Below are 22,450 nucleotides of genomic sequence, written 5' to 3'. Positions count from 1 at the left end.
TGGCCAGCCGCGACTCTGAGGCGCCGCCTGGAAAAGGCCCTGGCGAGACTCGAAGGCGGGACCGTGCCAAGGGCCGCGCGGGGCCGGAGTCCCGCGGCGCCAGGCAAGGCAAACCGGCGGGGAAACACGCCGGTTCCCTCCCAGCTTCGCCCGTTCCCCGGCCGAGGCAGCGACCGCTTCATGCCCCGCGGGGTGCGGGCCCTCCCGCTACTCACTTGCCTCAGCCACCGTGCCCCGGCGGGCTCCAGAGCGCCAGGCGCCGGCGCTCCCGCTGAGGGAGGCGGGTGGGCGGGGGGGGCCAGGCCGGCGGCCCCGCCGCCCGGAAGGGCCGCGGTCCGAGCCCGCCTCCCCGCCCCGCTGGCGGCCCGACCCGGAAGCGGCGGGAGGCGCTGACGGCACCCGCGCCCCGCCATGGCTCCCAAAGGCGGCCCCGGCGGGCGGCAGCAGTCGGAGGAGGATCTGCTGCTGCAGGACTTCAGCCGCAACCTCTCCGCCAAGTCCTCCGCGCTCTTCTTCGGCAACGCCTTCATCGTCTCCGCCATTCCCATATGTGAGCGGCGGGGGGGTCGGCGGCGGCCCTGAGGCGGCGGTTGGCGGGGGGGGGGGTGGCGGCGGCCCTGAGGCGGCGGTTGGCGGGGGGGGGGTGGCGGCGGCCCTGAGGCGGCGGTTGGCGGGGGGGGGGGGGGGTGCGGCGGCCCTGAGGCGGCGGTTGGCGGGGGGGGCGGCGGGCCCTGAGGCGGGGGAGTGGCGGGCCTGAGGCGCGGGGCGACGGGCCCTGAGGGGAGCACTGCGGGCCCCGAGGGGGAGCGGGGACTCCCCCTCAGCCCGCCTCGGTCTCCCGGCCCGCCGCCGAGTACAGATCCCCGTCCCGCCGCGGCTCGCCCTGCCCAGGGCCCGGCGGGCTTTGCGCCAGGCCCGGCCGCAGCTACCGGGGGTGTCTCCGTGGCTCGTTAGAGCGGCTTCGGAGCCGCTCCCCGCCGGGAAGGGCGGGCGCGGTGGTTGTCGGGTGGGTTGTAAAGATGGACGCGGTGCCGGCGGAGCACTGACGTGTCAGCAGCAGCGCTGCCGGCCGGGCGGGCTGAGTCCCACCTCCTCTCTAAGGCCCCAGCGCCTTTCTCTGATCTAAAGCAGCTTTACCACAGCTGGAAGACATTCCACAAGCAGGTTTTGCAGGCTCGAGCCCGCCAGAACCAGAGCTGAACCGCAGAGATGGAAGGCTGTGCTGGGCTGCCACGGGGACACTTACCTTGCTGTGAGCAACTGCTCCAAGGGCCTCTTCTTCTTCTTCTTCTAAGGGCTGTATTGGAGGATATGGCACATGGATCTCATCCAGTCCGCGGTCCTGTACAGCGTGATGACCCTGATCAGTACCTACTTAGTGGCTTTTGCATACAAGAACGTCAAGTTTGTCCTCAAACACAAGTAAGTTCAGTGGCTGCTGGAAGTACAATTTACTATTGGACAGTTTAACAAGAGCAGCACTCACTGCATTTTTTAGTGAATAAGGGTGTCCAGAATGTTACCACAACACCTGTTTCACACAGAATTGTCAGCTAATTTGGTTTCTGCCAACTCTCTTGTAATTATGGAATGGCCTTATCAGGTAAGCATACAGTGAAGTAGCAAAACTGCCTTCCTTCTCAGCAGGCATTGCCACAAGCCATATCTAAGTAATGCTTGTAGTCATTTGGTTATTGCTTGCTGTCCCTTCAACATCCCAAAGCTGTCCAGTGTCTTAGAATCATAGAATGGTCTGAGTTGGAAGGGACCCCAAGGGTCACAGAGCTCCAACCCCCTGCCACAGGCAGGGACACCAACCTCCAGGCCTGGAGCTACACAAGGTTGCCCAGGGCCCCATCCAACCTGGCCTTGAACACCCCCAGGGATGGGGCACCCACCCCCTCTCTGGGCAGCCTGTTCCAGCCCCTCACCACTCTTTCTGTAAAAAACTTCCCCCTAATATCTAATCTAAACCTTCCCTCCTTTAGTGTCTTGATGCACTATGATTCTTTGCCATATATGCAATTGCACATAACCCCCAGGGGGGTTATTTTTCAGCTTAACTGGTGTTTCTTACAGAGTAGCACAGAAAAGAGAAGATGCTGTTTCCAAGGAAGTCACTCGCAAGCTGTCTGAGGCAGACAATAGGAAGATGTCCCGGAAGGAGAAGGATGAAAGGTAATCCCTCTGCTCTTCATTCTCTCCCTTATAATGCTGCCTGGTTTGTGTGGTGTGGTGGTTCAGCCCCAACCAGTGGCTGAGCACCACGTGCTGCTCACTCGCTCCCAGAAGAGAAAGAGACAGAACCCCCCATGGGTTGGAATAAGGACCATGAATAGAGGACAGTAACAGCCAATTACACTCACACCCAGTGCTAACACAGAGTACCTTACCAACCTGATGATTACAGAGTGCTGCCCAACACAAGGTCCAACACCTCAGACTGTCCCAGAGGCATCAAACCCTCACCCTTCCCAGCCAGCACCTTTTATGGGGAAGTGATGTCAGGGGGTGTGGAAACAGCCCGGGGTAACTCAGCTCACGTGGGGTAACTCAGCTCACCTGTGCTGGCTGCTTGGGGAGGTTAATTCTGGTCTGGCCAGGACCAGGACAGTGAGTTATCAATGGAAGCTCTCAGACATTGAAACCTTTATCAATAAGGTCCTGAAAGGCAGCCTCTCACTCTTTGAGCTGCAAAGCAAACTGGCTGATTGTCCAAGCCTTGTGTAGTAACTCTCTGAAGAGCAATCATCTCAGCTGCCTTCAGAAATAAGCAGCTCCTTCTCTTAAGGACAGGCCAGTGTGATGTATTTTTCAGTGACATGCAAGTTCCTTCAGAGCAGCATTTCTGTATGCTGCTGGACTGTGCTGCTGATGACTGGGAAAAAAAACCAACCCTATCTTCCCTTCTAATTGCTGGACACACTGGTAGTGGCTGATAGATACAGACTCAGGAAAGGTATTACTTCTGAGGGGCTAGATTTGGTGTGCCTGGCAGGAAAAACAAGACTCTGAATGGTATGAGTGCACCTATAGGTAGGTAGATATAATCAGGGTTCATAGTGGTGGTGTGCAGGATATGTATCAATTGAAATGGGCCTGACATAATGTCTCTACTTGTTCCCAGAATTCTGTGGAAGAAAAATGAAGTGGCAGATTATGAAGCAACAACTTTTTCCATCTTCTACAACAATACCCTCTTTCTGGTCTTGGTCATCATTGCTTCGTTTTTTGTGCTGAAGAACTTCAACCCCACTGTGTATCCTTTATCATCAGGCTTGGAACAGCCCAGTCCTGTTCTTATGTGTTGTTGTTAGTAGCTGTCCTGTGCTGACCCATATCCCTGAGCACCTCATCTCCCCTCTGTTAAACACCCCCAGGGGGTGACTCAGCCCCTCCCTGGGCAGCCTGTGCCACAGCCCCACAACTCTGCCAGGGAAAAGCTTTTCCCTCCCAGCTGAGCTGACCCTGCCCTGGGGCAGCTTGAGCCCATTGCCCCTTGTCCCATCTCCTGTCCCCTGGCTGCAGAGACCATCGCCCACCTCTCTGCACAGGTAGTTGTTACAGGATTGCTTAGTTTCAGTAACTTCAGGAGTAAAAATCTCTTGTCACTGGAGTAGGTAAGTACTGCCCATCAGGGCCACATTAAATTAAAGCAGTTAACTAAAGACCTGCAGCATTAACACTATTGACAACCCCTTTTAAGAGAACAGGGTGTCTTAATTTTGAAGTTAAGTACATTTCAGCATCCTGCTAACAGTCTTCATTGCAAGCTGCAGTTTCAAACCTCCCACAGAGAAAGCCCCTTCCAGTCCCTTGTGTTGCCATAGAACTGCTGCTGAATGTTCTGTACCAAAGCAGCATTACCTTTCCAAGTGTACATCCTTAACCTTTTCCCTGCAGGAACTATATTCTTTCTATAAGTGCTTCATCTGGACTGATCGCCCTGCTATCTACAGGATCCAAGTAGACCAAGAAAAAGAAAACCCACCAGTTTATTTCTGTGAGAGGGTTCAACTGGTGTAGAAAAGTTTAAGGCTGGAGTAAGAATACAGGGGGGGTTCTTAGTGTGAATGCACAAGGGGGGGTGTGGGGGGAGGGTTTGAGCCTGAAACGAGTTAATTTGACTTACTTTTGGTGTCTTGACATGGTATTGATAACTGAATGGAATTCATTGGGGTTTTTTTACTTAGCAGTGAAAGGAAGTGGTGTGTGAGCAGCTGCCAGACACAACCCCGGCACCACCGGACTGCTACGTGGCAGCACAGGTGGTTGTAGTTAAAACCTGTGACAGAAGCCCTGTGAGTGTGGTGACTGAGTGAGGCCGAACCAGCTGGTCACAAAAAGTGACAATCCACCATTTGTAATTGTAACCTGAGAAGTTTTAATAAAAAGAGGGCTTTTTTTTGTCATTTAATCCCTTGTATTTCCAGTCTTTATTTCTTTTTAACGACTGTTCTCAGGGGTGGGTGTAGGTTTGTCAACTGTTTCTGCTTCCAGAAGAGAGGGTTCTTTTGCAAGCTAGAGTGTTTACTGTTTTCAGTGGCAATCCTCTTCATTTTTAAGTACCTTTGAGTCAGGACAAACCCTAAAACTCCCAGAAAAATGCTTTTGAAGTGATTTGAGTGTACTTTTTTTTTCTTTTTTTTTAAATTCTTTATCTCTAAAGTGGTAAATAAATACAAACAAATCTTGCTGGTTTTCCTGGCCCAGCTTAACAAGAATGCTCTAGCTGGCTTTTTGTAATGGGTTTATTAGACAATCCTTTGCCTTGTCTCATGCTATCACTAAAGCAGCTGTTGGGTTAAACACTGAACTCTGCTCCTGTTCATGGAAGCTGCAGATGCTGCTGGTACAGACTCAGAATCCAAAACAGGGAAGAAAGAGAAAGCTTATTTATAATCAGATTGAACGTAAGGATTACTTGGCTAATCTTTAATTGCATAAGATTGCTGGTTGTGTAAAGTACAGCAAAATGCAGATTCTGAGGTGCAGGAGGCTGTGTGGCTGGTTTGCCTTGGAGTTTGCTGAGCTTGTAAAGTGTCTGACAGACACAACCAGGGCAGTCTCACAAACACTGACCTAATTACCGTGCCTGCTGACTGTTCTGGTACTTCTCAGCATCTTCTGGGACTGTGGGGTGGGATGGGGGTCTGCAATCTCAGCTCTCCACTGCGTAACTTCCTTGTACTTACTAGTAGAGTGAGTACTATCCACATCATGAAAAGCCCAGTGGTTTCAGTGTGCTTTAGAGCTGCCACTGAGGTTACTTCTCTGCTGGAGCATTTGATGTTCTTCAGATCGACTTGTTTTCCCTGAAAATAAATGGATTTTCCTTCATCACTTCTGCCTGCTCATTAGTTACAGCAGAGAGCCTGCCTGTATTGCCAGCACCTGCCTGGCTTAATTTTCCTTTCCTTGCCCTCTCACATATTGTAAAGGACACAATTTGTATATGTTTTAGTCAAAATATTTAACATCTCAGCAAAGTCCTAGCAAGCTTTTATAAATGGTCAGGAGTGAAACAGGCTCTGTGAGCAATGAGACGTGAACCTTGCTGGTGATTTGCTCAGCTCCTACCAGAAGTACACAGACCTTGAATTATTTCACCTTCGGCCTTGGTAGGGGTAAGACTGACCCCTCAGCATTTTTAGGGGGGTTATTTTCCACAGAGTCTGCCATCTAGAGAAGAGAGGTTTCAAACAGCACTTTCTTCTGCTATTATGTCAGTTCACTGAGTCTTTTATTACCAGCTTTTCATCTTCCTTCAGGGGGGGTTTTGGCCTGGAGCTGAGCATGTGCCAGAACGTCTCTGGAGTGAGAGCTGTGCAGCGCTGACAGCCCGAAACAAAAGCAGGTGGGTGGGGGGGCTGGTTTCCTGCAGCAAGCCTTGGCTTTTTCTGTGGGCTCCTGGAAGTTCTTCCTTGTTGCTGGTTGGATTGTTGGTTGGGTTTGAATTTGGTTGGTGGGGTGTTTTGATCCCTGGCACTCCCCACTACAATCTGCACTCAGTTTCTTCAGTACAAGGCTGAAGGTTAGCCCAAAGGTGGGCTACTGCATGGCAGCCTGGTGCCCTCAGTGTTAGGCAAGCTGATGTTTAAGCTTCTGCTCCCAGTGAGGGATAATGCCATCCTGATTTCAGCTGGGAAAAAAAACCCAAACAGTTGGAAATTAATGTGTTTTTAATACGTTGTTGGTTTCCTATGGATCTGAGAAGTGGAAAAAACATGAAATTGTACCTCCAGAGGTACAAAAAGAAGCTGGGGAAAGAATTATACTGGGAAGATATGGCTGTGCTGCCTGTGAAGCAGGTATTAAAGTTCTTTAAGAGTTAATTTTCACAGCTAATGCTGCAGAGCTGGCCCAGAGCAGCAAAGGTAACACCAGGGAGGGGAGGAGTAGTGGGTCTCTACCTTGGCTCAGGGTCTGGAGGTCCACACAGCTGGTAAATTCAAGGTGAATAAGTTTACCTTGCATTTCTTGCAGGCTAAAACGTTGTACACACCTGGGTTCTGCCACAGGAGACCCAATGCAGAGGGGTGCAGCCAGCCCAGCCCTGTGCTCCCCAGCCATACCCACTCCCCAGGCCCAAGGACATTGTCCCCTGGCCCAGGCAGGCACAGCTGAAGAGCAGCCTTTCCCCTTGGGAGGTTTCCAACCCCCTTTCCACATAACCCACGGCTGTTTCAGAACCAGGCTGGTCGTTAGTAACGGGTCTCTACGTATGGAATCAGATGCTCAGAAGGCTTTTATTGTGTGCAAGCAGAAGCCAAAGGCAGGTTGCATTTCGGGATATACAGCAGGGAAGTTCACTGACACAGACCATAGCTCATGGGTTAAGTACAGGAGGAGACACCTCGGGGAGCAGTACCCGTTCACGGGGCTCGCCCAACGCCGCACACGCGCCGCAGGTCGCCTGGAGTCCAGGGAGTAGAGTACAAGGGTCCTACAAACCCTGTGCAGGGCTGAGCCCCCAGAGGACGTGGGGCGACTGAGGAGTGTGTCCTGAAACCAGAGATGCATTTTACAGAGCAAACTCGGGGTGCTTGAGATGGGCAAATCAATAGCTAAGTGCTGTAGGCTCCACTCCCAGAGAGGGATGAAATGCTCACAAAAAAAACAACCCCACCTGCTTAAAATGAGTCTTAAAAATACTATGAGCTTAACTTACACCCGATCCCAGAGCAGGTTGAAGCAGATGTGACCTTCCCCCCCCAGTACGTACCTGATTTTTCCTGGCATTTTTCAGCAGCTCTATATTATACACAAGTACCTACAGCCTTAGGAGCTCAGGAATATTGACATTTGCAATAGCTATGTCTACAAGCAGGCAGAAGTAGAGGCAGGTTTCTACAGATGCAAACCCCAGTGTTTTCTCATGGCTTCTCTTGGTTTACGTCGTGTTTATGAACCTGACATGCGTGTTGGGGTTTCCTAACTGTGCTCAGAAATACTTCCCAGGAGCACTCCACAGCAGTACAGTCCTATAGTTAGGAGTTGAGCTAGCTAATTTCTACCTAATCCCCAGTCTTACCTTCTTGATTCAACTACAAACGAAATCCAAAGCTTATATTCAGCGTAGAAAACCAGCAACTTTGAGCTTGCCCCTTCTATCTGTTAACCTGAAGAAACTTTTGTAGGGGAGATTTCCCCAAACGTGGTTTTATTAAAACCTGAAGTTGCAGCTGGCTTTTTCTTCATTGAAAAAATAGATCTGTACATCCTTCTTTAATTACCAAGTACCTGAAGGTTATAAATTATTATTTTTTTTTGCTTTACAAGTGTTTCTCACAGCACAAGCATGAGGTGCTAAAAGTAAAAATTAATGAAATTCAGTCGAAGGTAAGAAAATAAGATTATTCTTGGTTAGAAGAGAGATCAACTGTGCTTTTAAATTTCACTGCAGGTTAGTAGCAACAGCACACATCTCGAAGGGTCCCGGGACAGGAGACACCGAGCAGCAAGCTGCTGAATGATTCTCATGACCAGCTATTAATTCGGGGCTGTACTTGTGTCCAGAGCTCGTGGTTACACCATGCAGTCCGGGGAACTCATGCATTGCCTTAGGACCTGTAGTCCTTCTTGCTGTAGGGCTTATTTCCCAGGATGTTATCGATCTCGTTTACGATGTGGGAGGTCATCTTTGGAAGGACCTGAAGGTAGAAGAAAACCGATGGTTAACTGAGCCTCACTGAGGGTTTTCCGAAGTTTAAAGGTAGTTTGGAACCCAATGATGCTTCCTCCAGCTTCTTGTGTGATAGATAACCCATCAGCAGCTAAAACCTGTCTCCCTTAAAGGAAAAACTACTCAAGTATCTCTACCCTGCGAGGGTCCTGCACACAACTGCTCCTCTGCAGCAGGGAGCGAGCCAGCAGCCAGAGCATCTGAGGGAGCTGCTCTGGTGCAAAGCAACAGAGTAACTGAGGTGGGGGCCAGGGCCCTGTGCCCCATGGGAGCCCCAGCACAGAATTTACATGACAGTGTGACCTGGAAGCGGGTCACTTGCTTTTTCAGACCCTTTAGACCTGCTGATGTCACCCTCTCCTCACTAGATGTGGCTCTGCCACAAGCAGTGGGAGTTCTGGTGACACGCAGCAGCTTTGCTTGGTCACCGTGTGTAACTACAACTGGAAGGGGCCTCAAACAAAATGCAGAGTAGTAAAATTATAGTAAGAGGAGGAAGGTGCTGGTCTTGAGGTATCTGGTGTTACAAACCCCACACACACCTCTTGAGCCGCCGCCACCCCCTGCACTTGCCTGTATGGCTCCCAGGTTCTCGATCAGCTGCTCTGGGTTGGAAGATCCTAGGAGGACAGAGCTCACACCCTCATTTCTGAGACACCATGCTGGGAATAAAGGCACAAGACAGTCAGGAGCACGACACAGCACCTCTCCAGCCCCTAATGACAGTGGTCCTTGTCTCAACCTTCCCTTTACTCCTCCAGCACTACCAGGACAGTGCACAGGTCAGATAAGAAACCACCCAGCACATCTTCCAGCATCCCACCTGACCCTGGGCCAGGATTCACCCCTTGGCTGCCTGAGCTGGGAATCATTTTCCTACCAGCTGTGGGTGGTATTTTTCAGCTTCAGCTCTCCATGACACAATCACTTAAAAATACACCCCCCAAAGCCCATCTCTTTAATAACCAGCATGTCCTGGTGTCCTCAGCCCAGCCAAGGGCTCCCACCCAGGATGGGTAGGTCAGGGTTGGACCCGATGGATGTCCTGGCACACACTAGCCCTCTTGTCAATCAAAGCCTGATGGTGATGCTGGAAATAATCTTATCTTCAGTAAATTTTAACTTTACTGCTCAAAAAAACCCAGTTCCTTAGTGTGAGGCTCACAAGCTGGGGTTACCTGGACACCAATAGGTGGCACTTTAATATCCCATGTGTTAGCCTTCTCCTAAAGAGGTGTTGCATCATCCCACCTTCAGTCTTTCCACTTTCCTGGGGTTCTGTTCCATAACTCCTGACAGCAAATGATCACTCACCCATTTTCAGTAAAACCCAGAGCTGTAGCTACTGCAGAGACAAAGCCACCCTTTGCCCTAGCTGAAAGTCAACACGTCTTTGTGTCACCGTTCTCCTCACCAGCTCTGGTGCTCCCACAGCGGGAGCTTTCAGGGGTTGGACAAGGTTTCTCCTGCACTCCCAACAGCCCACAAGGCACAAACTTTCTGCCTGCACCTCACAGCGTTGCCCTTCATGCTGCAAGACAAGGGGATGTGGTCATGATGTCCCCCTCCATCACCCACCGACGGCCAGCTGAGGCAGGGTGCACCCGAGGCGCTCGGCGATGGGCGACAGGTCCTTCAGCTTCCCCTGCTGCTTTCTGCCTTCCTCACTTATGATCTTCTCCTTCAGCCACTGGTAGCACTGGAGAGGAATGACATTGCAGTGGGCCGTTAGCTTCCATCTTCCACAACGCAAAGTCTAAGGCAATTAACACTAAAGGCAATTACCAAGAGCTCTTAAAGAGCCGTGTCCAGCCCAGGGAGCAGCTGGGGCAGAGCAGCACAGTGCTTTGCTGCCTGAAGTAATTACAGCAGGGCCAGGATGTCTCCTGTGAGAGCCTACACCTGCATCTCTGGCTTTACACAACTGACTGACTTGGTCTGGGTCTCCCCCTGCCCCCCTTTTATTTTCATACCACTGGATCCCATCACAGAGTGCAACAAAGGGAAGTATTCATAGGACACCCAGCTTGGAGGGAAGGGCCCTCAGAGCCCCCCCACAGTGTCCCCCTGCCATGGCCAGGGACAACCACCCTGGCTCAGGGTGCCCCCAGCCCCATCCAACCCGACCTTGAACCCCGCCAGGGATCCCAGGGCAGCCCCAGCTTCTCTGGGCACCCTGTGCCAGGGCCTCCCCCCTCCCTAGGAAGGATTTCTGCCTCCCAGCCCCTCTCCATCCCCCTCCTGCAGCTGAAGGCCACTTCTTGTCCCCCAGCCCCTCAAGTCCTTCTCCTCAGGGCTGCTCTCCATCCATCCATCCATCCATCCATCCATCCATCCATCCATCCATCCATCCATCCATCCACCCACCCACCCACCCACCCCACCCAGCCTGTTGCTGTGCCAGGGTTTCCCTGACCCACCTTGCCCTTGGCCTCTCTGAACTTTAGTCAACTTGAGAAGGTTTTGACAGGCCACCCCCCAAAAAATGCTGGTTTCCTTTAAGCAGCACTGAGCTGAGCAAGAACCCACCCAGGGATGGACACCGGTCTGCTGGCACCCGTGGGGCAGGTTGGCTTTTGCCCATGGGCTGATGCAGAGCCTCAGACACCATTCTGGTTGGGGTTTTTCCCAAATCTGTGGTGTTTTAGAGCTCTGCCAGTTTTCAAACCACTCGATAACCTGTCTGCCACTAGCACGCTGTGGGAGGAGACCCCATAACCCCCACCTAAGGATGGAACCAGGAAAGCCGTGGGAGAAACAAAGCTCCATGGTGACACTGCAAGGCCAACCCTGTCCAGGATGCTGCTGTTCTGCCTGGCAAAGGCAGGGCCACCAAGGAACCATGTTCTGAGCCCATGTTCAGAGCTGCTGGAGTCACAGCTCTGTGGATTACAGCACAGGGAACATCAAGCCCAACAGAAACCCTGATCCTCTGCCTTCTCATCGATGGTGTCGGTCACCAGGAGGTGACAGCATCCTCCTGCAGACCCTCTGAGCCTGGCTCAGGCCATGGGCTCGCTGCGGTGGGGGGGAACCTGAAGCATCGTTATAACCCAGATTCTCCTGCACTTTGGAGTGTGGTTGCCAGAGAAACCGAGCTGATCTATCAATACAGCAGCACACAGGCCAGCCTGCTCATCGGGGAGCTGGCTTCCCTCTGTCAGCTCCCTGCCCCCACAGACCCAGCACGTGTCCCCCACTCCAGCAGCAAAGGTACCTTCAGCGCAGCCCTCGAGCTTTCAGGGACCCCGTTGCCATATTTCCCTGAGATGATCCCACAGGCCAGTGGAGACCACGTCATTGCTCCAACCCCTGCAGAGAAACCAGAGGAGGAGATCTTTGGGGACTGGGAGAGATCAGAGTGGTATCAAAAAACAGGACTTTTGGCTTAAAAAAAAAACCCTGAATAAATAAAAGCAAAACAATTGCTGCTGGTTTCTGTTGCTGCTGGCGGTGATGTTCAGGCATCCCAGGGAGATGCCCTGATGATGCTCATCCTGGGAGACACTGATTAGTTTCTTCATCCAAAACCTCCTTGCAGGAGCCTCCAGCCCCCTCCCAGCTCCTGCAGCAGCAAAGTACCTGCAACTCCTGCTTCTCAGCACAGGTCTCTCCTACACCCACACCACCCCAGTCTCAAGGGGTAAGGAACAGCCGTGGCCATTAACACCCCTTTTCTGGCAGAGGCATGGGAAGCCTCTGTTCATTTTTGGTCAGGAGCCAGACCCTTGTCTGTGCCCTCAGGCACAGGGAGGAGGATGCTGCTCCCAGCCAGGGCTGCAGCCCAGCCTGTGAATGAAGCACCCGAGGGGCCTCAGACTCACCGATTTTGTGGTACAGCTCCGGCAGCTGAACCTCCACTTTCTCTCTCTGGAAAAGGTGGTATTCAGCCTGTTCACACACGGGTGGGATCATGTTAAACTGCCTGGCTACAGAGTAGGCTTCCTGGAGAAGGGACATCAGCAGACACAGCACCTTGTTGAGTAAGAGGTAACCAACCAGCCAGCGCTCCTCGAGCGCTCAGGACCCAACGCACCCGAGTGTCACCATCCCCACACACAGCCCTGGGGCAGGAACACAGCCCCATCCCTGCAAAGGGCAGTCCTGGCACCTCCACAGCCACGGAATGGTTTGAGTGGGCAGGGACCTTCCAAGGTCACCCAGTGCAACATCCCCCTGCAGCGAGCTGGGACACCTTCAACGAGGTCAGGCTGCTCAGAGCCCCATGCAACCTGGACTTACATGCTTAAAGCTTTCAGGATGGCCAAGACCTGTTCCCTCAGTCCAGCTTCTTCCAGGTAAAGCCAACTTGGGCCTGTCTGTGGCCACCCCTGCACCTCTGGGCAGAGCAGTGCTGTCCCCAGGGGCTTCATGCTGCGCAGGGACCCTGCAGCTCTGGTGGCTCCGTGGGTCACAGAGCTGCTGCCAGGAGCCACATCTTAAGCAGGGCATCAGTAGGCACAGGCATCAAAGAGATGCTTTACCAGGAGTTTTGATGTCAGCCAAGTAAAACCAAACTGAAACACCCCCCAGTTAAACCAGCCAAGACACTCAAACCCACTAGGACAGCCCATCTTCTCCCAGTTAACAGTGGGCTTGCTCTGGAACAGGTTTTTAAATGATGTGAAATGATGCTGGATGGAGTAAAACACCACCATCCCCATGCAGAGCCTGGCAGGGGGCTCAGCAGCACAGGCTCAGGGCTCAGCTCCCAGGTCTGGGGCTCAGCTCCCTGGGCACAGGGGAACCCCTGAAAATCATCGTTACCATGATCTCCATGGCGCTCCAGCGTGAGGTGCCCCAGTACATGGCCATGCCTTGGTTTATGACGTGTGTCATCGCTCGGACGATTTCTAAAGGAGGAGGAGGAGGGGATGGAGCAAACAGGAACAGACATATGAGAACAGCAGAGAGGCCCCTTGTTCAGCACCAAACCCGCCCTGAGGCACCTGGAAACGCCACCAAGCCCAAGCAGCTCCACGCTGAGCACTTCTCAGCTGAGTTCTCTTGCTTGAGCCTGGGTGAGGAAGCCCTGACAGTGCAACACAGACTGTGCCAACCTGCACACTGCACTGCTCACCTGCAGAGCCCTAAAACCAGCTCCTGCCCCCGGCTGTCACCCTGCAGGGTTTCCTCTCACATTTAACACGAGAGGGCAGCACAGCCGAAAAATGAGCTAAAAGATCAATTGTGTTTATTTTTAAATTTGCTTGCTGGCAGCAAGATATTTGGTCCTGGCCCTTTTTATGGGGAACGTGGGGATGCTTCTGCTGCTGCTACAGACCAGGGTGCCCAACCCTGCTCACCAAGGGCCCTGCTGCCTGCACCCCCACAGCCCATCACTTCGCTTCTGGAGGACAGAACCCTGTGAGGCTGTGTGTGCTGGGACAGGATCTATTCATTTCCATCCATAGGAGCTCTGCTGAGCAGTGCTGGATGGGGAAACCCATCCTGAACTCCAGTTTGCAAGAGAAGGAGAGAAAAATCATCCATGCCTCGTGGCTGGAGAGCCTGGTACAGCACCACTCCAATGGCACAAAGAAAATAGCCCCCACTTTAGTGTTTGTAACGCCCACCCAAGCCCAGTTCCTCCCCAGGAGCAGCCCAGGCAGTGCCCATCACATCACTGCAACTGACAGGGATCCCCAGGACCAAGCAGGGTCCAAGGGTAGGAGGGGACCAGCGGGGTCTGCAGCTCCAGGGACACTGTCCTCAAGAGTACCACCAGCACATCCTACTTCTTTGCCCAGTTTGGGGCTGAGCAGCAGCTGCCAGGGCACTGGCACCTCCCTGGCCACTGATATCCCATCATCTAAAGGGACAAAAGCAGGCCAAGCTCGCTCTGAGGGGCGAGAGAAAGCCACACTCAGCCACTGCCCCCCACCACAGGCAGCACCTCATGGTGCTGATCATCACTGTGCGCTCTTCCCTTGGGAAGGCACCAAGAACCCAACACTCTGCATCCACACCCTGACCTGCTGACCCACCTAACCATGGTGAAGCAGCTCTGGTGGGATGCTGAGGAGCCCCAAGTGTTTATTACACCCCTCAGCATGTCTCTGTCCCTGGGACAATGACTCTGGGCAGCGCTGCCTCATGAGCTGCCTCTTATACCACGAGGATCCTCATCCTATTTATGGAAGGGGAAAAAAAGCCACCCAGGAGCTTGGCAGAGGGGAGATGACACTGCCAATCTTGATGTTATTGTGAGATGTCTCCTGCAGGCAGCGACAAGACGATGAAGTCTCCATTTATAACCTCAGAGGGCTGCACAGGAGCCCCTGTGCTCCTGCCTTCCCCCCAGAAAGGGACATTTCCCTCAAAAAAAGGGCAGGCAAAACATTTCCCCTCCCTTGTTTTGGCCAAAGCCAAACTCTCCTCAATTTCTAGGTGTTCTATTCTCAGGCACTTGCTAGCCCAACAAAATGCAGGGCTACCAGCAGCTGCCCTGCTCCCTGAGGCTATCCATCACTCCCTCCCTCCCTCCCTGCTTGGCAGTGACACTTCTCCCTGCATTTAGGGCTCTATTTTTGCCACACCACCGTTAAGGAGTTCGGATAAGCCCTTCATCATGCACCTCTTACGTGCTTTGGGCTGTGGCTGGTTTTGTTTCTCCCACCACTAACTCCTCACAAGAAAAACTGGAGTCGGTTCAGGGCAAAAAAATAACTAACTAGGGCCATGTGTGTCCCTGTATCCGTACATTTCTCTTCTCCCCATGGGCATGGCCATGGGGGTGGTGTGGGAAGAGCATCCCAAGCAGAGCGTCACTCTGCCTGCTGGATGGACAGACGGCGTCGCTTCAGGAGGGGAGATGTTTTTAAAAGAAAATTAAATATAAATTATTTTTTTTTTAGGAAAAAAGCCCCCAGCAGCATAAATATTGTAGTTTTGAAATAGCTGAATGTTCCCTGACAGGAACCATGGCACCGTTGGCCCCAGCACACTCTGGTGAGGATGGACACGCTGTTCCGGCCGGGGACCCGCTGGGCTCAGCTGCAGGGCTCTGGGGGGGGGACACTCCTCCCCAGCTGCTGCCCAAGGCTGCTGCTGCTTTGCTTTTACAGAGAAAAGCTTTTCAATCCACCCCAGGACTTTGGGGAAAGGCTAACAGGCTTCAGACCTTTGGATCAAGCAAGCTTTGCAGCAGCATCACCTCCAGTAAGGGAATCCACAATAAATCCCGTCTCCCCACGCATCCTGCAGCAGCCTGTGCTGTGCCCCAAGGCTTGGGGCACTCAGAGCTCTGGCTGGGCTGGACCAGAGGAGTATTTCTGAACGGCTGTTCCATCCCTGACACCCCAGGACATGCCACAGCAGACAGAGCACCCCAAGTTCTAACAGGAGAACCTCACCTGCCTGCACACGCTGGGTTTTCCCTTCAGTTCCCTTGTACCTTGCGGCATCAATTGCTTGGTATGCTGGAGTGGGACCCTCTGCGTGGGCACAGGGATGCTCTAAGGTTACCTTCTCCCTTGGTGGAAGCGGCTATTTGCTCACAGGAGCAGCCCAGGCACGGCAGGAGATGGATCGTGCCGTCTCGTGGGGGTAGCTCAGCGCTGCTTGTGCGTGCCAGAGAGTGCAGAACCGACAGATGGCTCAGCAGATGCTCCAGGATAGAAGTGGCTTAGTGGGTGAACCACAAAAACAACCCAAAACCCCGAGCATGGAGTGCAGAGAGAGAGAGAATCAACGCCCCACCATTCATAATCCAGACGTCCCTTTCCTCACCCCGCTGGAGATCTCGCTGAGCTCCACAGTCCCTCTCTGCTTGCCAAGCCCCGGCACTGCCAGCAGCAGCCAGAGCATCTTAAAAGCCATAAACGCCTGGGATCAGCTGCACTGCCCTGCCAGGGGGAGCACACTCTGCACTGTTAGGTGACAGCTGACTGAGCAGGGAGGTCATCCCTCCCTCCAAGACACGACACGGCATCTTTCTGGACCTCATCAGCCGCTATGAAATCTACTCTGGTGCTGAAAATCCCAGTCAGGCTCCTTGAACCCCCCCCCAGTTGCCAGCACGGGTCAGGCAGGGCAGCAGCTCTGCTGCCCACCCACAGCTCGTGCCAGGCCCCAGGGCCCCAGGTTCGTTAAGAAAAGAGGAGCCATGGCCATGGGAAGCCAAGAGCCTTGAAGGAGCCTGTCAAGCTCCAGGCCTGTTTGATTTACACATACTCATCCGTGGCAGCTCCTGCAGCCTGCAGGTCTTTCTTCCTGCTATTTTTTGTTTAGCTGGGAAGCTGATCTCCTGCTACAGTGGGAATCAACTCCACTGGGAAAGGAGCAGGGGAACTGGTGCCCATTAAATAGGGCACTGACCCCAAACACATTGTCCAGGGCTCCTGTATGACTGGGCTGCCTGGCCATGTACCAGAGAGAAGATGCATTTATCAACCAGGAAACACAATTAAAGCACACCCAGATGTTTGCAGGTCTTGTGAGTCCCAAAATCCATTCCCCCTCCCCTGCATTGCACCCTCTGGACCAGGACAGAGGGCTGAGCCCAGCCCTGGCTGAGCATCGCTGCTCTGTGTGCAGGGAGACCCCGGGTCCTCACACAGCTGCTCAGCTGAGCCCTCTGGAGACACAGCATTGGAGCTGCTCAGGCACTCAGGGTAAGGAGCCTTAAACAGGCTGGTTATTCCCAATTCCTGGCCTTGTGTTGGGTCCCAGCCCTGGTTCCAGCACAGGAGAAGCACATGCTCTCTGCACGGGATGGGGAGGAGGTTGGGGAAGCAGCAGGGGGGCAGGGGTGTACCCCTATGTTTGACACAGGGACCTCCCTTCACTGCAGACACAGACTCCCTTTATCCAAAGGAGTCAGGAGAAGGAAATTGAAGACCCAAACAACACCAAAGCCCCCACAGGGATGTAAAGGAAGCTTCCATTTCCCCCCAAAAGATACAGATCTCTTGAGCCAGAGTGTGAACGTACAGGGCCCGTGGACACCATGGGTGAGGGGCTCTGTGTTGGAGTTGCCCCATCTGAATATTCCACAACAACAACAAGAAAAATGGCTTTTCATCTCCCACCATCACAGATCCCAGCCTGTGAGCCAGGATCAGCCAGGGAAAGCCCTTAGGACAAGCTGCCACTCACCTTCCATGGGGGTATTGTTGTCCGGCCGGTTGGCAAAGACCACGTCCACGTACTCCAGCTGCAGCCTCTGGAGAGAAGCCTTGAGCCCTGGGAACAGCAGAGCAGAGACAAGAGCCTGGGTGGTCAGAGTGGGGCAGGAGCAGGGGGCACAGGGCTGAACTGTGCTGGGAAAACAGCTCACAGTTACTTACATGGGTGCTACATGCCCAGCCACACAGCACGTGAGAGGGACATGTGTCCTGCCTGTGTCCACATGGGTTGGCTGCACACTGAGTCTCCCACACCTCCCCCTTAATGAGATGAAGTTTGATTCTTTAATTAGGCTGAAGTTTGGGTCAGAACTGACACTGCTTACCAAGCATGTCCATGAGCAGCCCGGGGGTAGTGGCCAGGGTCCAACTTCAGCCCCTCCACCTCTGTTCAGAGTGGAATTCATCTAAATCCCACTGTGTAGCCTTTCTGTGCCAGAGCACAGGGCACGCTGTCTCGGTCCCATGCCACCCAACAAAGCCTCATCCCACCCAGTGAAGCCCCATCCCACCCAGTGAAGCCCTGTACCACTCAAAGCCCCATCCCACACAAAGAAGCCATGTCCCAGTGAGGTCCCATCCCATCCAAGCCCTGTTCCACCCAACACAGCCTTGTCCCAATGAAGCCCTGTCCCATCCAATGAAGCCTCATTCCACCTAACAAAGTCCTGCCCCAAAAGTCCCATCCCACCCAACGAAGCCCCATCCCACCTAATGAAGTCCTGTCCCACCCTACAAAGCCCTGCCTGGGGGTCAAGGACAAGTGACACCCATTAGATGTGTCACAGCAAGCAGATGAAGCAACATGAGGGCTTCACCCTCTGCACAGGGTGAGCAAGCTGTGCCCATCCCTGCATCGTGTAAGGCAGAGAGAGGTCTGCAGGGCAAGGCAAGGCACCATTCCACAGCTCTGCCCAGGCTGCAGCAGCTTTACCATGAGGATCTGACAGGAAACAGCATCAAAAGCCTACAGATATAGATATATATATATATATATGTGTGTGTACATGAGGGAGAGAGAAGAGGATTTCTAACACTTATTTTCTATGAATCTTCCCAGGAACAAAATGTTTTTATGACTGTTCATGAAGAATGAGCCAAAATAGAGCAGTCTGAAAATGTTCCCTGAGATGGTGGGAGAATAAAAAAAGGGCCAGTTTTGCCCAATGTATTTATAGGAAAGAGCTAACACTGACCCTAGCACTGTTTGCTGTGCTTTCTGTGGAGCGACTGCAGCCGCTGCCAGTGGTGTGCCACCGGTTCATGAAGCAGCCCCACATGAAGTGACAAGTGGATGGGGGGTTGGGGCTGCCTGTGATGTGGCTGCACCCCCTCCCCGAGTGCTTCTGGGGCACCAGAGCGGGGCACAACCCCATGGCAGGGGGTTCATTTGGATGAAAACTCCATGAAATGCTGCTAAAAAGCCCTTTCTCCCTTAGTCTGAGCGCCACACCCCAATGGTGCCGACTCCTGAGGGTACTCAGGAATGAATACAACTCCCCAGGACCATCCTGGATGCACAAAGTGGTTCCCATGAGCCCAAATGGGGTTGGGGGGTGACTGAAATGGAGTGCCTGAGAAGAACCAGCATGGGAAGCAAAGCACAGCCCTCCCCAGCCAGCTGCTCAGCAGACAGGACCTGGCACGGCTCTGGAGGCTATTTCTGCCCACTGACATCATGCCCCATGTCCTCATCCCTCCCTGCTCCCCTGAGGGAGCCCACGCAGCCACTGACCGCATCCTACTGCTGACCAGCCCAGCAGCAAGGAGCAGAGGGGAGCAAACAGAGCAGCTCCAGACCAACCCTGACCTCCCCTGCCTCCCCCATGGAGCTGGGATGGGGACTGAGGGGGCTGCGCTTGGGGACAGCAGAGCAAAGCTGTCAGCAGACCTCAGGGAGACACACAAGCAACACGCTCGCTGCCGGCCACAGACAACGCGTGGACACGCAGCAGAGGCAGCTCTGTGTGTGTGCTGCATCTCCTCTCACTCTTGGAGAGAAGCAGGGACATCCCTTCAGTGTATTCTGGGCTGGGGGATTGCTCCATGCAGGGCTGGCACCGAGGAGCCCTGGGTGCCAGCATCAAGCAGAGCTGGCTCCTGGGACAGCGTTCGGCTGGCTGCATCCCACCGTGCCTGCGCCAGGGAACTGGGGCAGCACCAGCCCCCCGCCCCACGCAACACGTACCTTCAATGATGTGCTTCCTGGACAGCCCCCGCTCTGTCTCAGCCCTGCAGAGGAAGCACAGGTATGGGGCTGTTAGGGGGCTGGGGGGCAGCACGGGTTTCATGCTCCGGTGTGCGCGTCCCACAAGCAGCGTGTACAGCAGAGACACCCCAAACCTCCTTTGGGTACCCAAAATATCTGGGAGGAGTAATACCACCCATAACCCACCATGGGAACAGCCCTGCTACGGGTATCACCTGACTGCAAAGCTGCCTGCTGCCATTTCCCAGCGGGAAGGGGTACGGATGCTGGTGGGGCAGTGGGGGATGCTGGGGCCAGGCAGCACAGGGATGGGATGGGAATGGGGCTGAGCGTGCACCCCTGAGGCTTCCTCGGCATCGGCTGTGATTCGGGAGCAAGGCAGCCCTCACCACCCTGTTACCCTTCCTGGAGCTGCTCCCTGCTCAGGGCAGGAGCATACCCCATGGCGCCAGCATACCCCATGGCACCCTGTGCTCTGCTGGCAGCTGCCACCTCTGCCAAGCCCCAAATCCTTAGAAGACTCGGCAAAATGAGGAGAAAGGTAACAGTGGCAGCAAACCATCCCTCAGAGGTGCTGTTACTCTCTGCCTGGCTGCCCAGCTCTACCAGAGGAGCCACAGTACCACCAGCAGCAGCTGGGACACTTACTTGCCACCCCAGTACAGCTTTGTCGTTATGACCAGACTGGATCTCCTGCAAGCAGAACACAACAACTCATGTCACTAAGAAATAAGTGTAATCCATGTTGCTAAGCAGCATGTGGCTTGTCAACAGAGCGGAGCCAGCGCTGGTACAACCCCTTTACAACCACCCCCCCTGCCCAGGCCAAGCCCTCACCCCAGAGCTGCAGCATCCTCCCAGCACCCAGCTCCAGTCCTTCCCATCACCATGCAGCGTTCCCAGAGCTAACAAAACTCCAAGAGCGATGCATCCACTGAATTAATCCATAAATTCCCACGTGATATTAAACCAAGGATGTGGGATTTAGTCTGGGTGATGCAGGGGGTTGGACTGGGTGATCTCTCCAGGTCCCTTCCAACTCCTGATGCTCTGTGAAGGATTCATCAATCACAAACTGCCTTGCTGTGCAGCTGCACGTGTACAACACGCAGCTCCTCCAGCTTCGGCCAGACTGAACTTTGCTTCTCCCATGGTATTGGGGTCAGTCAGTCTCACTTGTGATCCTCCCCAAACACAGGGGACACCAGCTATGGAGACAGCCCCGCCAGAACCCCCATTCCTCACTTGAAGGCTGAGCACAACACACACGGGAGGTCTTTAAAGATTATGTAAATGCTCCCCAAGCCGACACAACACACGCTAATGCACATCATTTAAATCAGGTATCATCTCCTACCAGGCTACTCAAGATGAGGGCCCAGCACAGCTTTGCATCCCTAATGCGCAGCCTTACGCACGCAGATAAGGATGCCGACACGCCAGCGATCGGCCTCCAGGCACCGTGCACGGGAGAGACGATGGGTGCCCTCGGATGTGCACCCATGGATGTGCACCCACAGGAGGGATGATGGGTGCCCTCGGATGCACACCCACAGGAGGGATGATGGGTGTCCTTGGACGTGCACCCATGGGAGAGATGATGGGTGCCCTCGGATGGGTGCCCTCGGATGTGCACCCACAGGAGGGATGATGGGTGCCCTCGGATGCACACCCACAGGAGGGATGATGGGTGTCCTTGGATGTGCACCCATGGGAGAGATGATGGGTGCCCTCGGATGGGTGCCCTCGGATGTGCACCCACAGGAGGGATGATGGGTGCCCTCGGATGTGCACCCACAGGAGGGATGATGGGTGCCCTCGGATGCATTGTTAGCTGTGCCACACGCAGGGTACAATAGTGGCATGATGGGCTGATGACTGCAGCCCTGTGAAACCAGTGAGGTCTCCCAAAAACAAAAGCAGGAGAGGGGGTTTATTTGGTACCCAGAGGGCCAGCACCCCTGACATGCACCCTTCTCAAAACCCAGAAGGGTTGTCCCCATGCTGGCCAGCAGAACAGTACCTCCAGCCCTTCTTCTTCAGGATGTTTCCCAGGATGACCTCAGCCCTGTGTGACAGAGAGAGAGAGAGACCCCCATAAGGGGAGGCAGGAGCATGCTCAACACCAGGAGAGCCACCCACCCCTGTTTCCCCAGATAGGGCCACCCCAATGCCAACACAGCTCCCAGTGGCACAGCTTGCCCCTTCCCTCCCCGCCATGGGTGACAGTGACCCAGTGCTGATGGAGACAGGTCCCCTCCACCTCTGCAAAGCATTTCAGTCCCCCGTGGCCGAGACAGGTCCCCTCCATTGGTACTAAGCGTTCTGGTCACCCCTGTCCACGGGGACAGACCCTCACCCACTTCCCCTGTGCCCGGCAAGGGGGATGCAAAGCCGTGGACATCAGCCATCGGATACACTACAGGTATGGATGCTGCTCCCCTGGTGCTGTGGTGGCACTAAGAGCATCAGCTCTGCACTGCACTGGGAGCTGTCACTGGCACAGGCCACCCACTGCCATCGAGGTGTCTGCTGACATTCCAGCTACTCAGGACACTCTCCTCCCGTGCTGACAGCACGTGGCAGCAGCGATGTGCTTCAGTCTGCACCTGGCCACGAGAGATTCGGGGACAGCTTTTATTGTTGTGGTTTTAAAGGGTGATGCAAATATAAAGGCTTTTCCATCCCCTCCCCAGGAAGAAGGGGGTGTCCCAAGCACAGCCAGAGCCCTGTCCCTCGGGAGGGGCTGGCAGGGGAGGAGCCCCAGGGAAGCACTCACTTGCCGGCCGCGTACACCTCGGCCGTGTCGAAGAGGTTGACGCCGCTCTCGTAGGCGATGGTCATCAGCTGCTCGGCCACCTGGGGAAACAGAGGCAGAGGTGAGGGGGACAGGCCCCAGCCTGAGCAGCTGTCCTGCACAGGGACAAG

The 22,450-nt window shown here is 54.2% G+C and overlaps 2 protein-coding genes across 5 annotated transcripts in view; one reads left to right on the top strand and one right to left on the bottom strand.

Moving 5' to 3' along the window:
- The first annotated feature begins 383 nt into the window (after window positions 1-383).
- Window positions 384-4,417, top strand: SSR3 (signal sequence receptor subunit 3). Its single transcript, XM_084267481.1, has 5 exons — window positions 384-550; window positions 1,296-1,422; window positions 2,080-2,178; window positions 3,128-3,259; window positions 3,904-4,417. The coding sequence occupies exons 1-5, from the start codon at window positions 412-414 to the stop codon at window positions 3,968-3,970; spliced, it is 564 nt and encodes a 187-aa protein (XP_084123607.1). The 5' UTR covers window positions 384-411; the 3' UTR covers window positions 3,971-4,417.
- Window positions 4,418-8,063: 3,646 nt separating this feature from the next.
- KCNAB1 (potassium voltage-gated channel subfamily A regulatory beta subunit 1) overlaps window positions 8,064-22,450 on the bottom strand; it is a gene marked incomplete at both ends in the record, with an annotated part of 58,036 nt that continues 43,649 nt past the window's right edge. For 3 of the 4 annotated variants that reach the window (XM_084267384.1, XM_084267385.1, XM_084267386.1), the window contains 11 exons: window positions 8,064-8,153; window positions 8,759-8,847; window positions 9,764-9,884; window positions 11,403-11,497; window positions 12,010-12,130; window positions 12,953-13,038; window positions 17,285-17,371; window positions 19,502-19,545; window positions 20,171-20,215; window positions 21,546-21,590; window positions 22,302-22,381. In XM_084267384.1, the coding sequence (XP_084123510.1) occupies window positions 8,064-8,153; window positions 8,759-8,847; window positions 9,764-9,884; window positions 11,403-11,497; window positions 12,010-12,130; window positions 12,953-13,038; window positions 17,285-17,371; window positions 19,502-19,545; window positions 20,171-20,215; window positions 21,546-21,590; window positions 22,302-22,381 (903 nt within the window). The remainder of the gene's footprint in view (window positions 8,154-8,758; window positions 8,848-9,763; window positions 9,885-11,402; window positions 11,498-12,009; window positions 12,131-12,952; window positions 13,039-17,284; window positions 17,372-19,501; window positions 19,546-20,170; window positions 20,216-21,545; window positions 21,591-22,301; window positions 22,382-22,450) is intronic. The other variant, XM_084267387.1, reaches the window with a different exon arrangement.

Source organism: Gallinula chloropus (assembly GCF_964237585.1).
Source record: "Gallinula chloropus genome assembly, chromosome: 8".
In the NCBI taxonomy this organism is placed as follows: domain Eukaryota; kingdom Metazoa; phylum Chordata; class Aves; order Gruiformes; family Rallidae; genus Gallinula; species Gallinula chloropus.
This window is presented reverse-complemented; position numbering and strand designations above follow the sequence as displayed.

Bases quoted from the DNA above. Each gene is read 5' to 3' on its own strand.
- SSR3 (XM_084267481.1), top strand. From the start codon at position 412: ATGGCTCCCAAAGGCGGCCCCGGCGGGCGGCAGCAGTCGGAGGAGGAT. The intron at 551-1,295 runs GTGAGCGGCGGG...TCTTCTTCTAAG, and splicing joins CGTCTCCGCCATTCCCATAT to GGCTGTATTGGAGGATATGG. The intron at 1,423-2,079 runs GTAAGTTCAGTG...TGTTTCTTACAG, and splicing joins AAGTTTGTCCTCAAACACAA to AGTAGCACAGAAAAGAGAAG.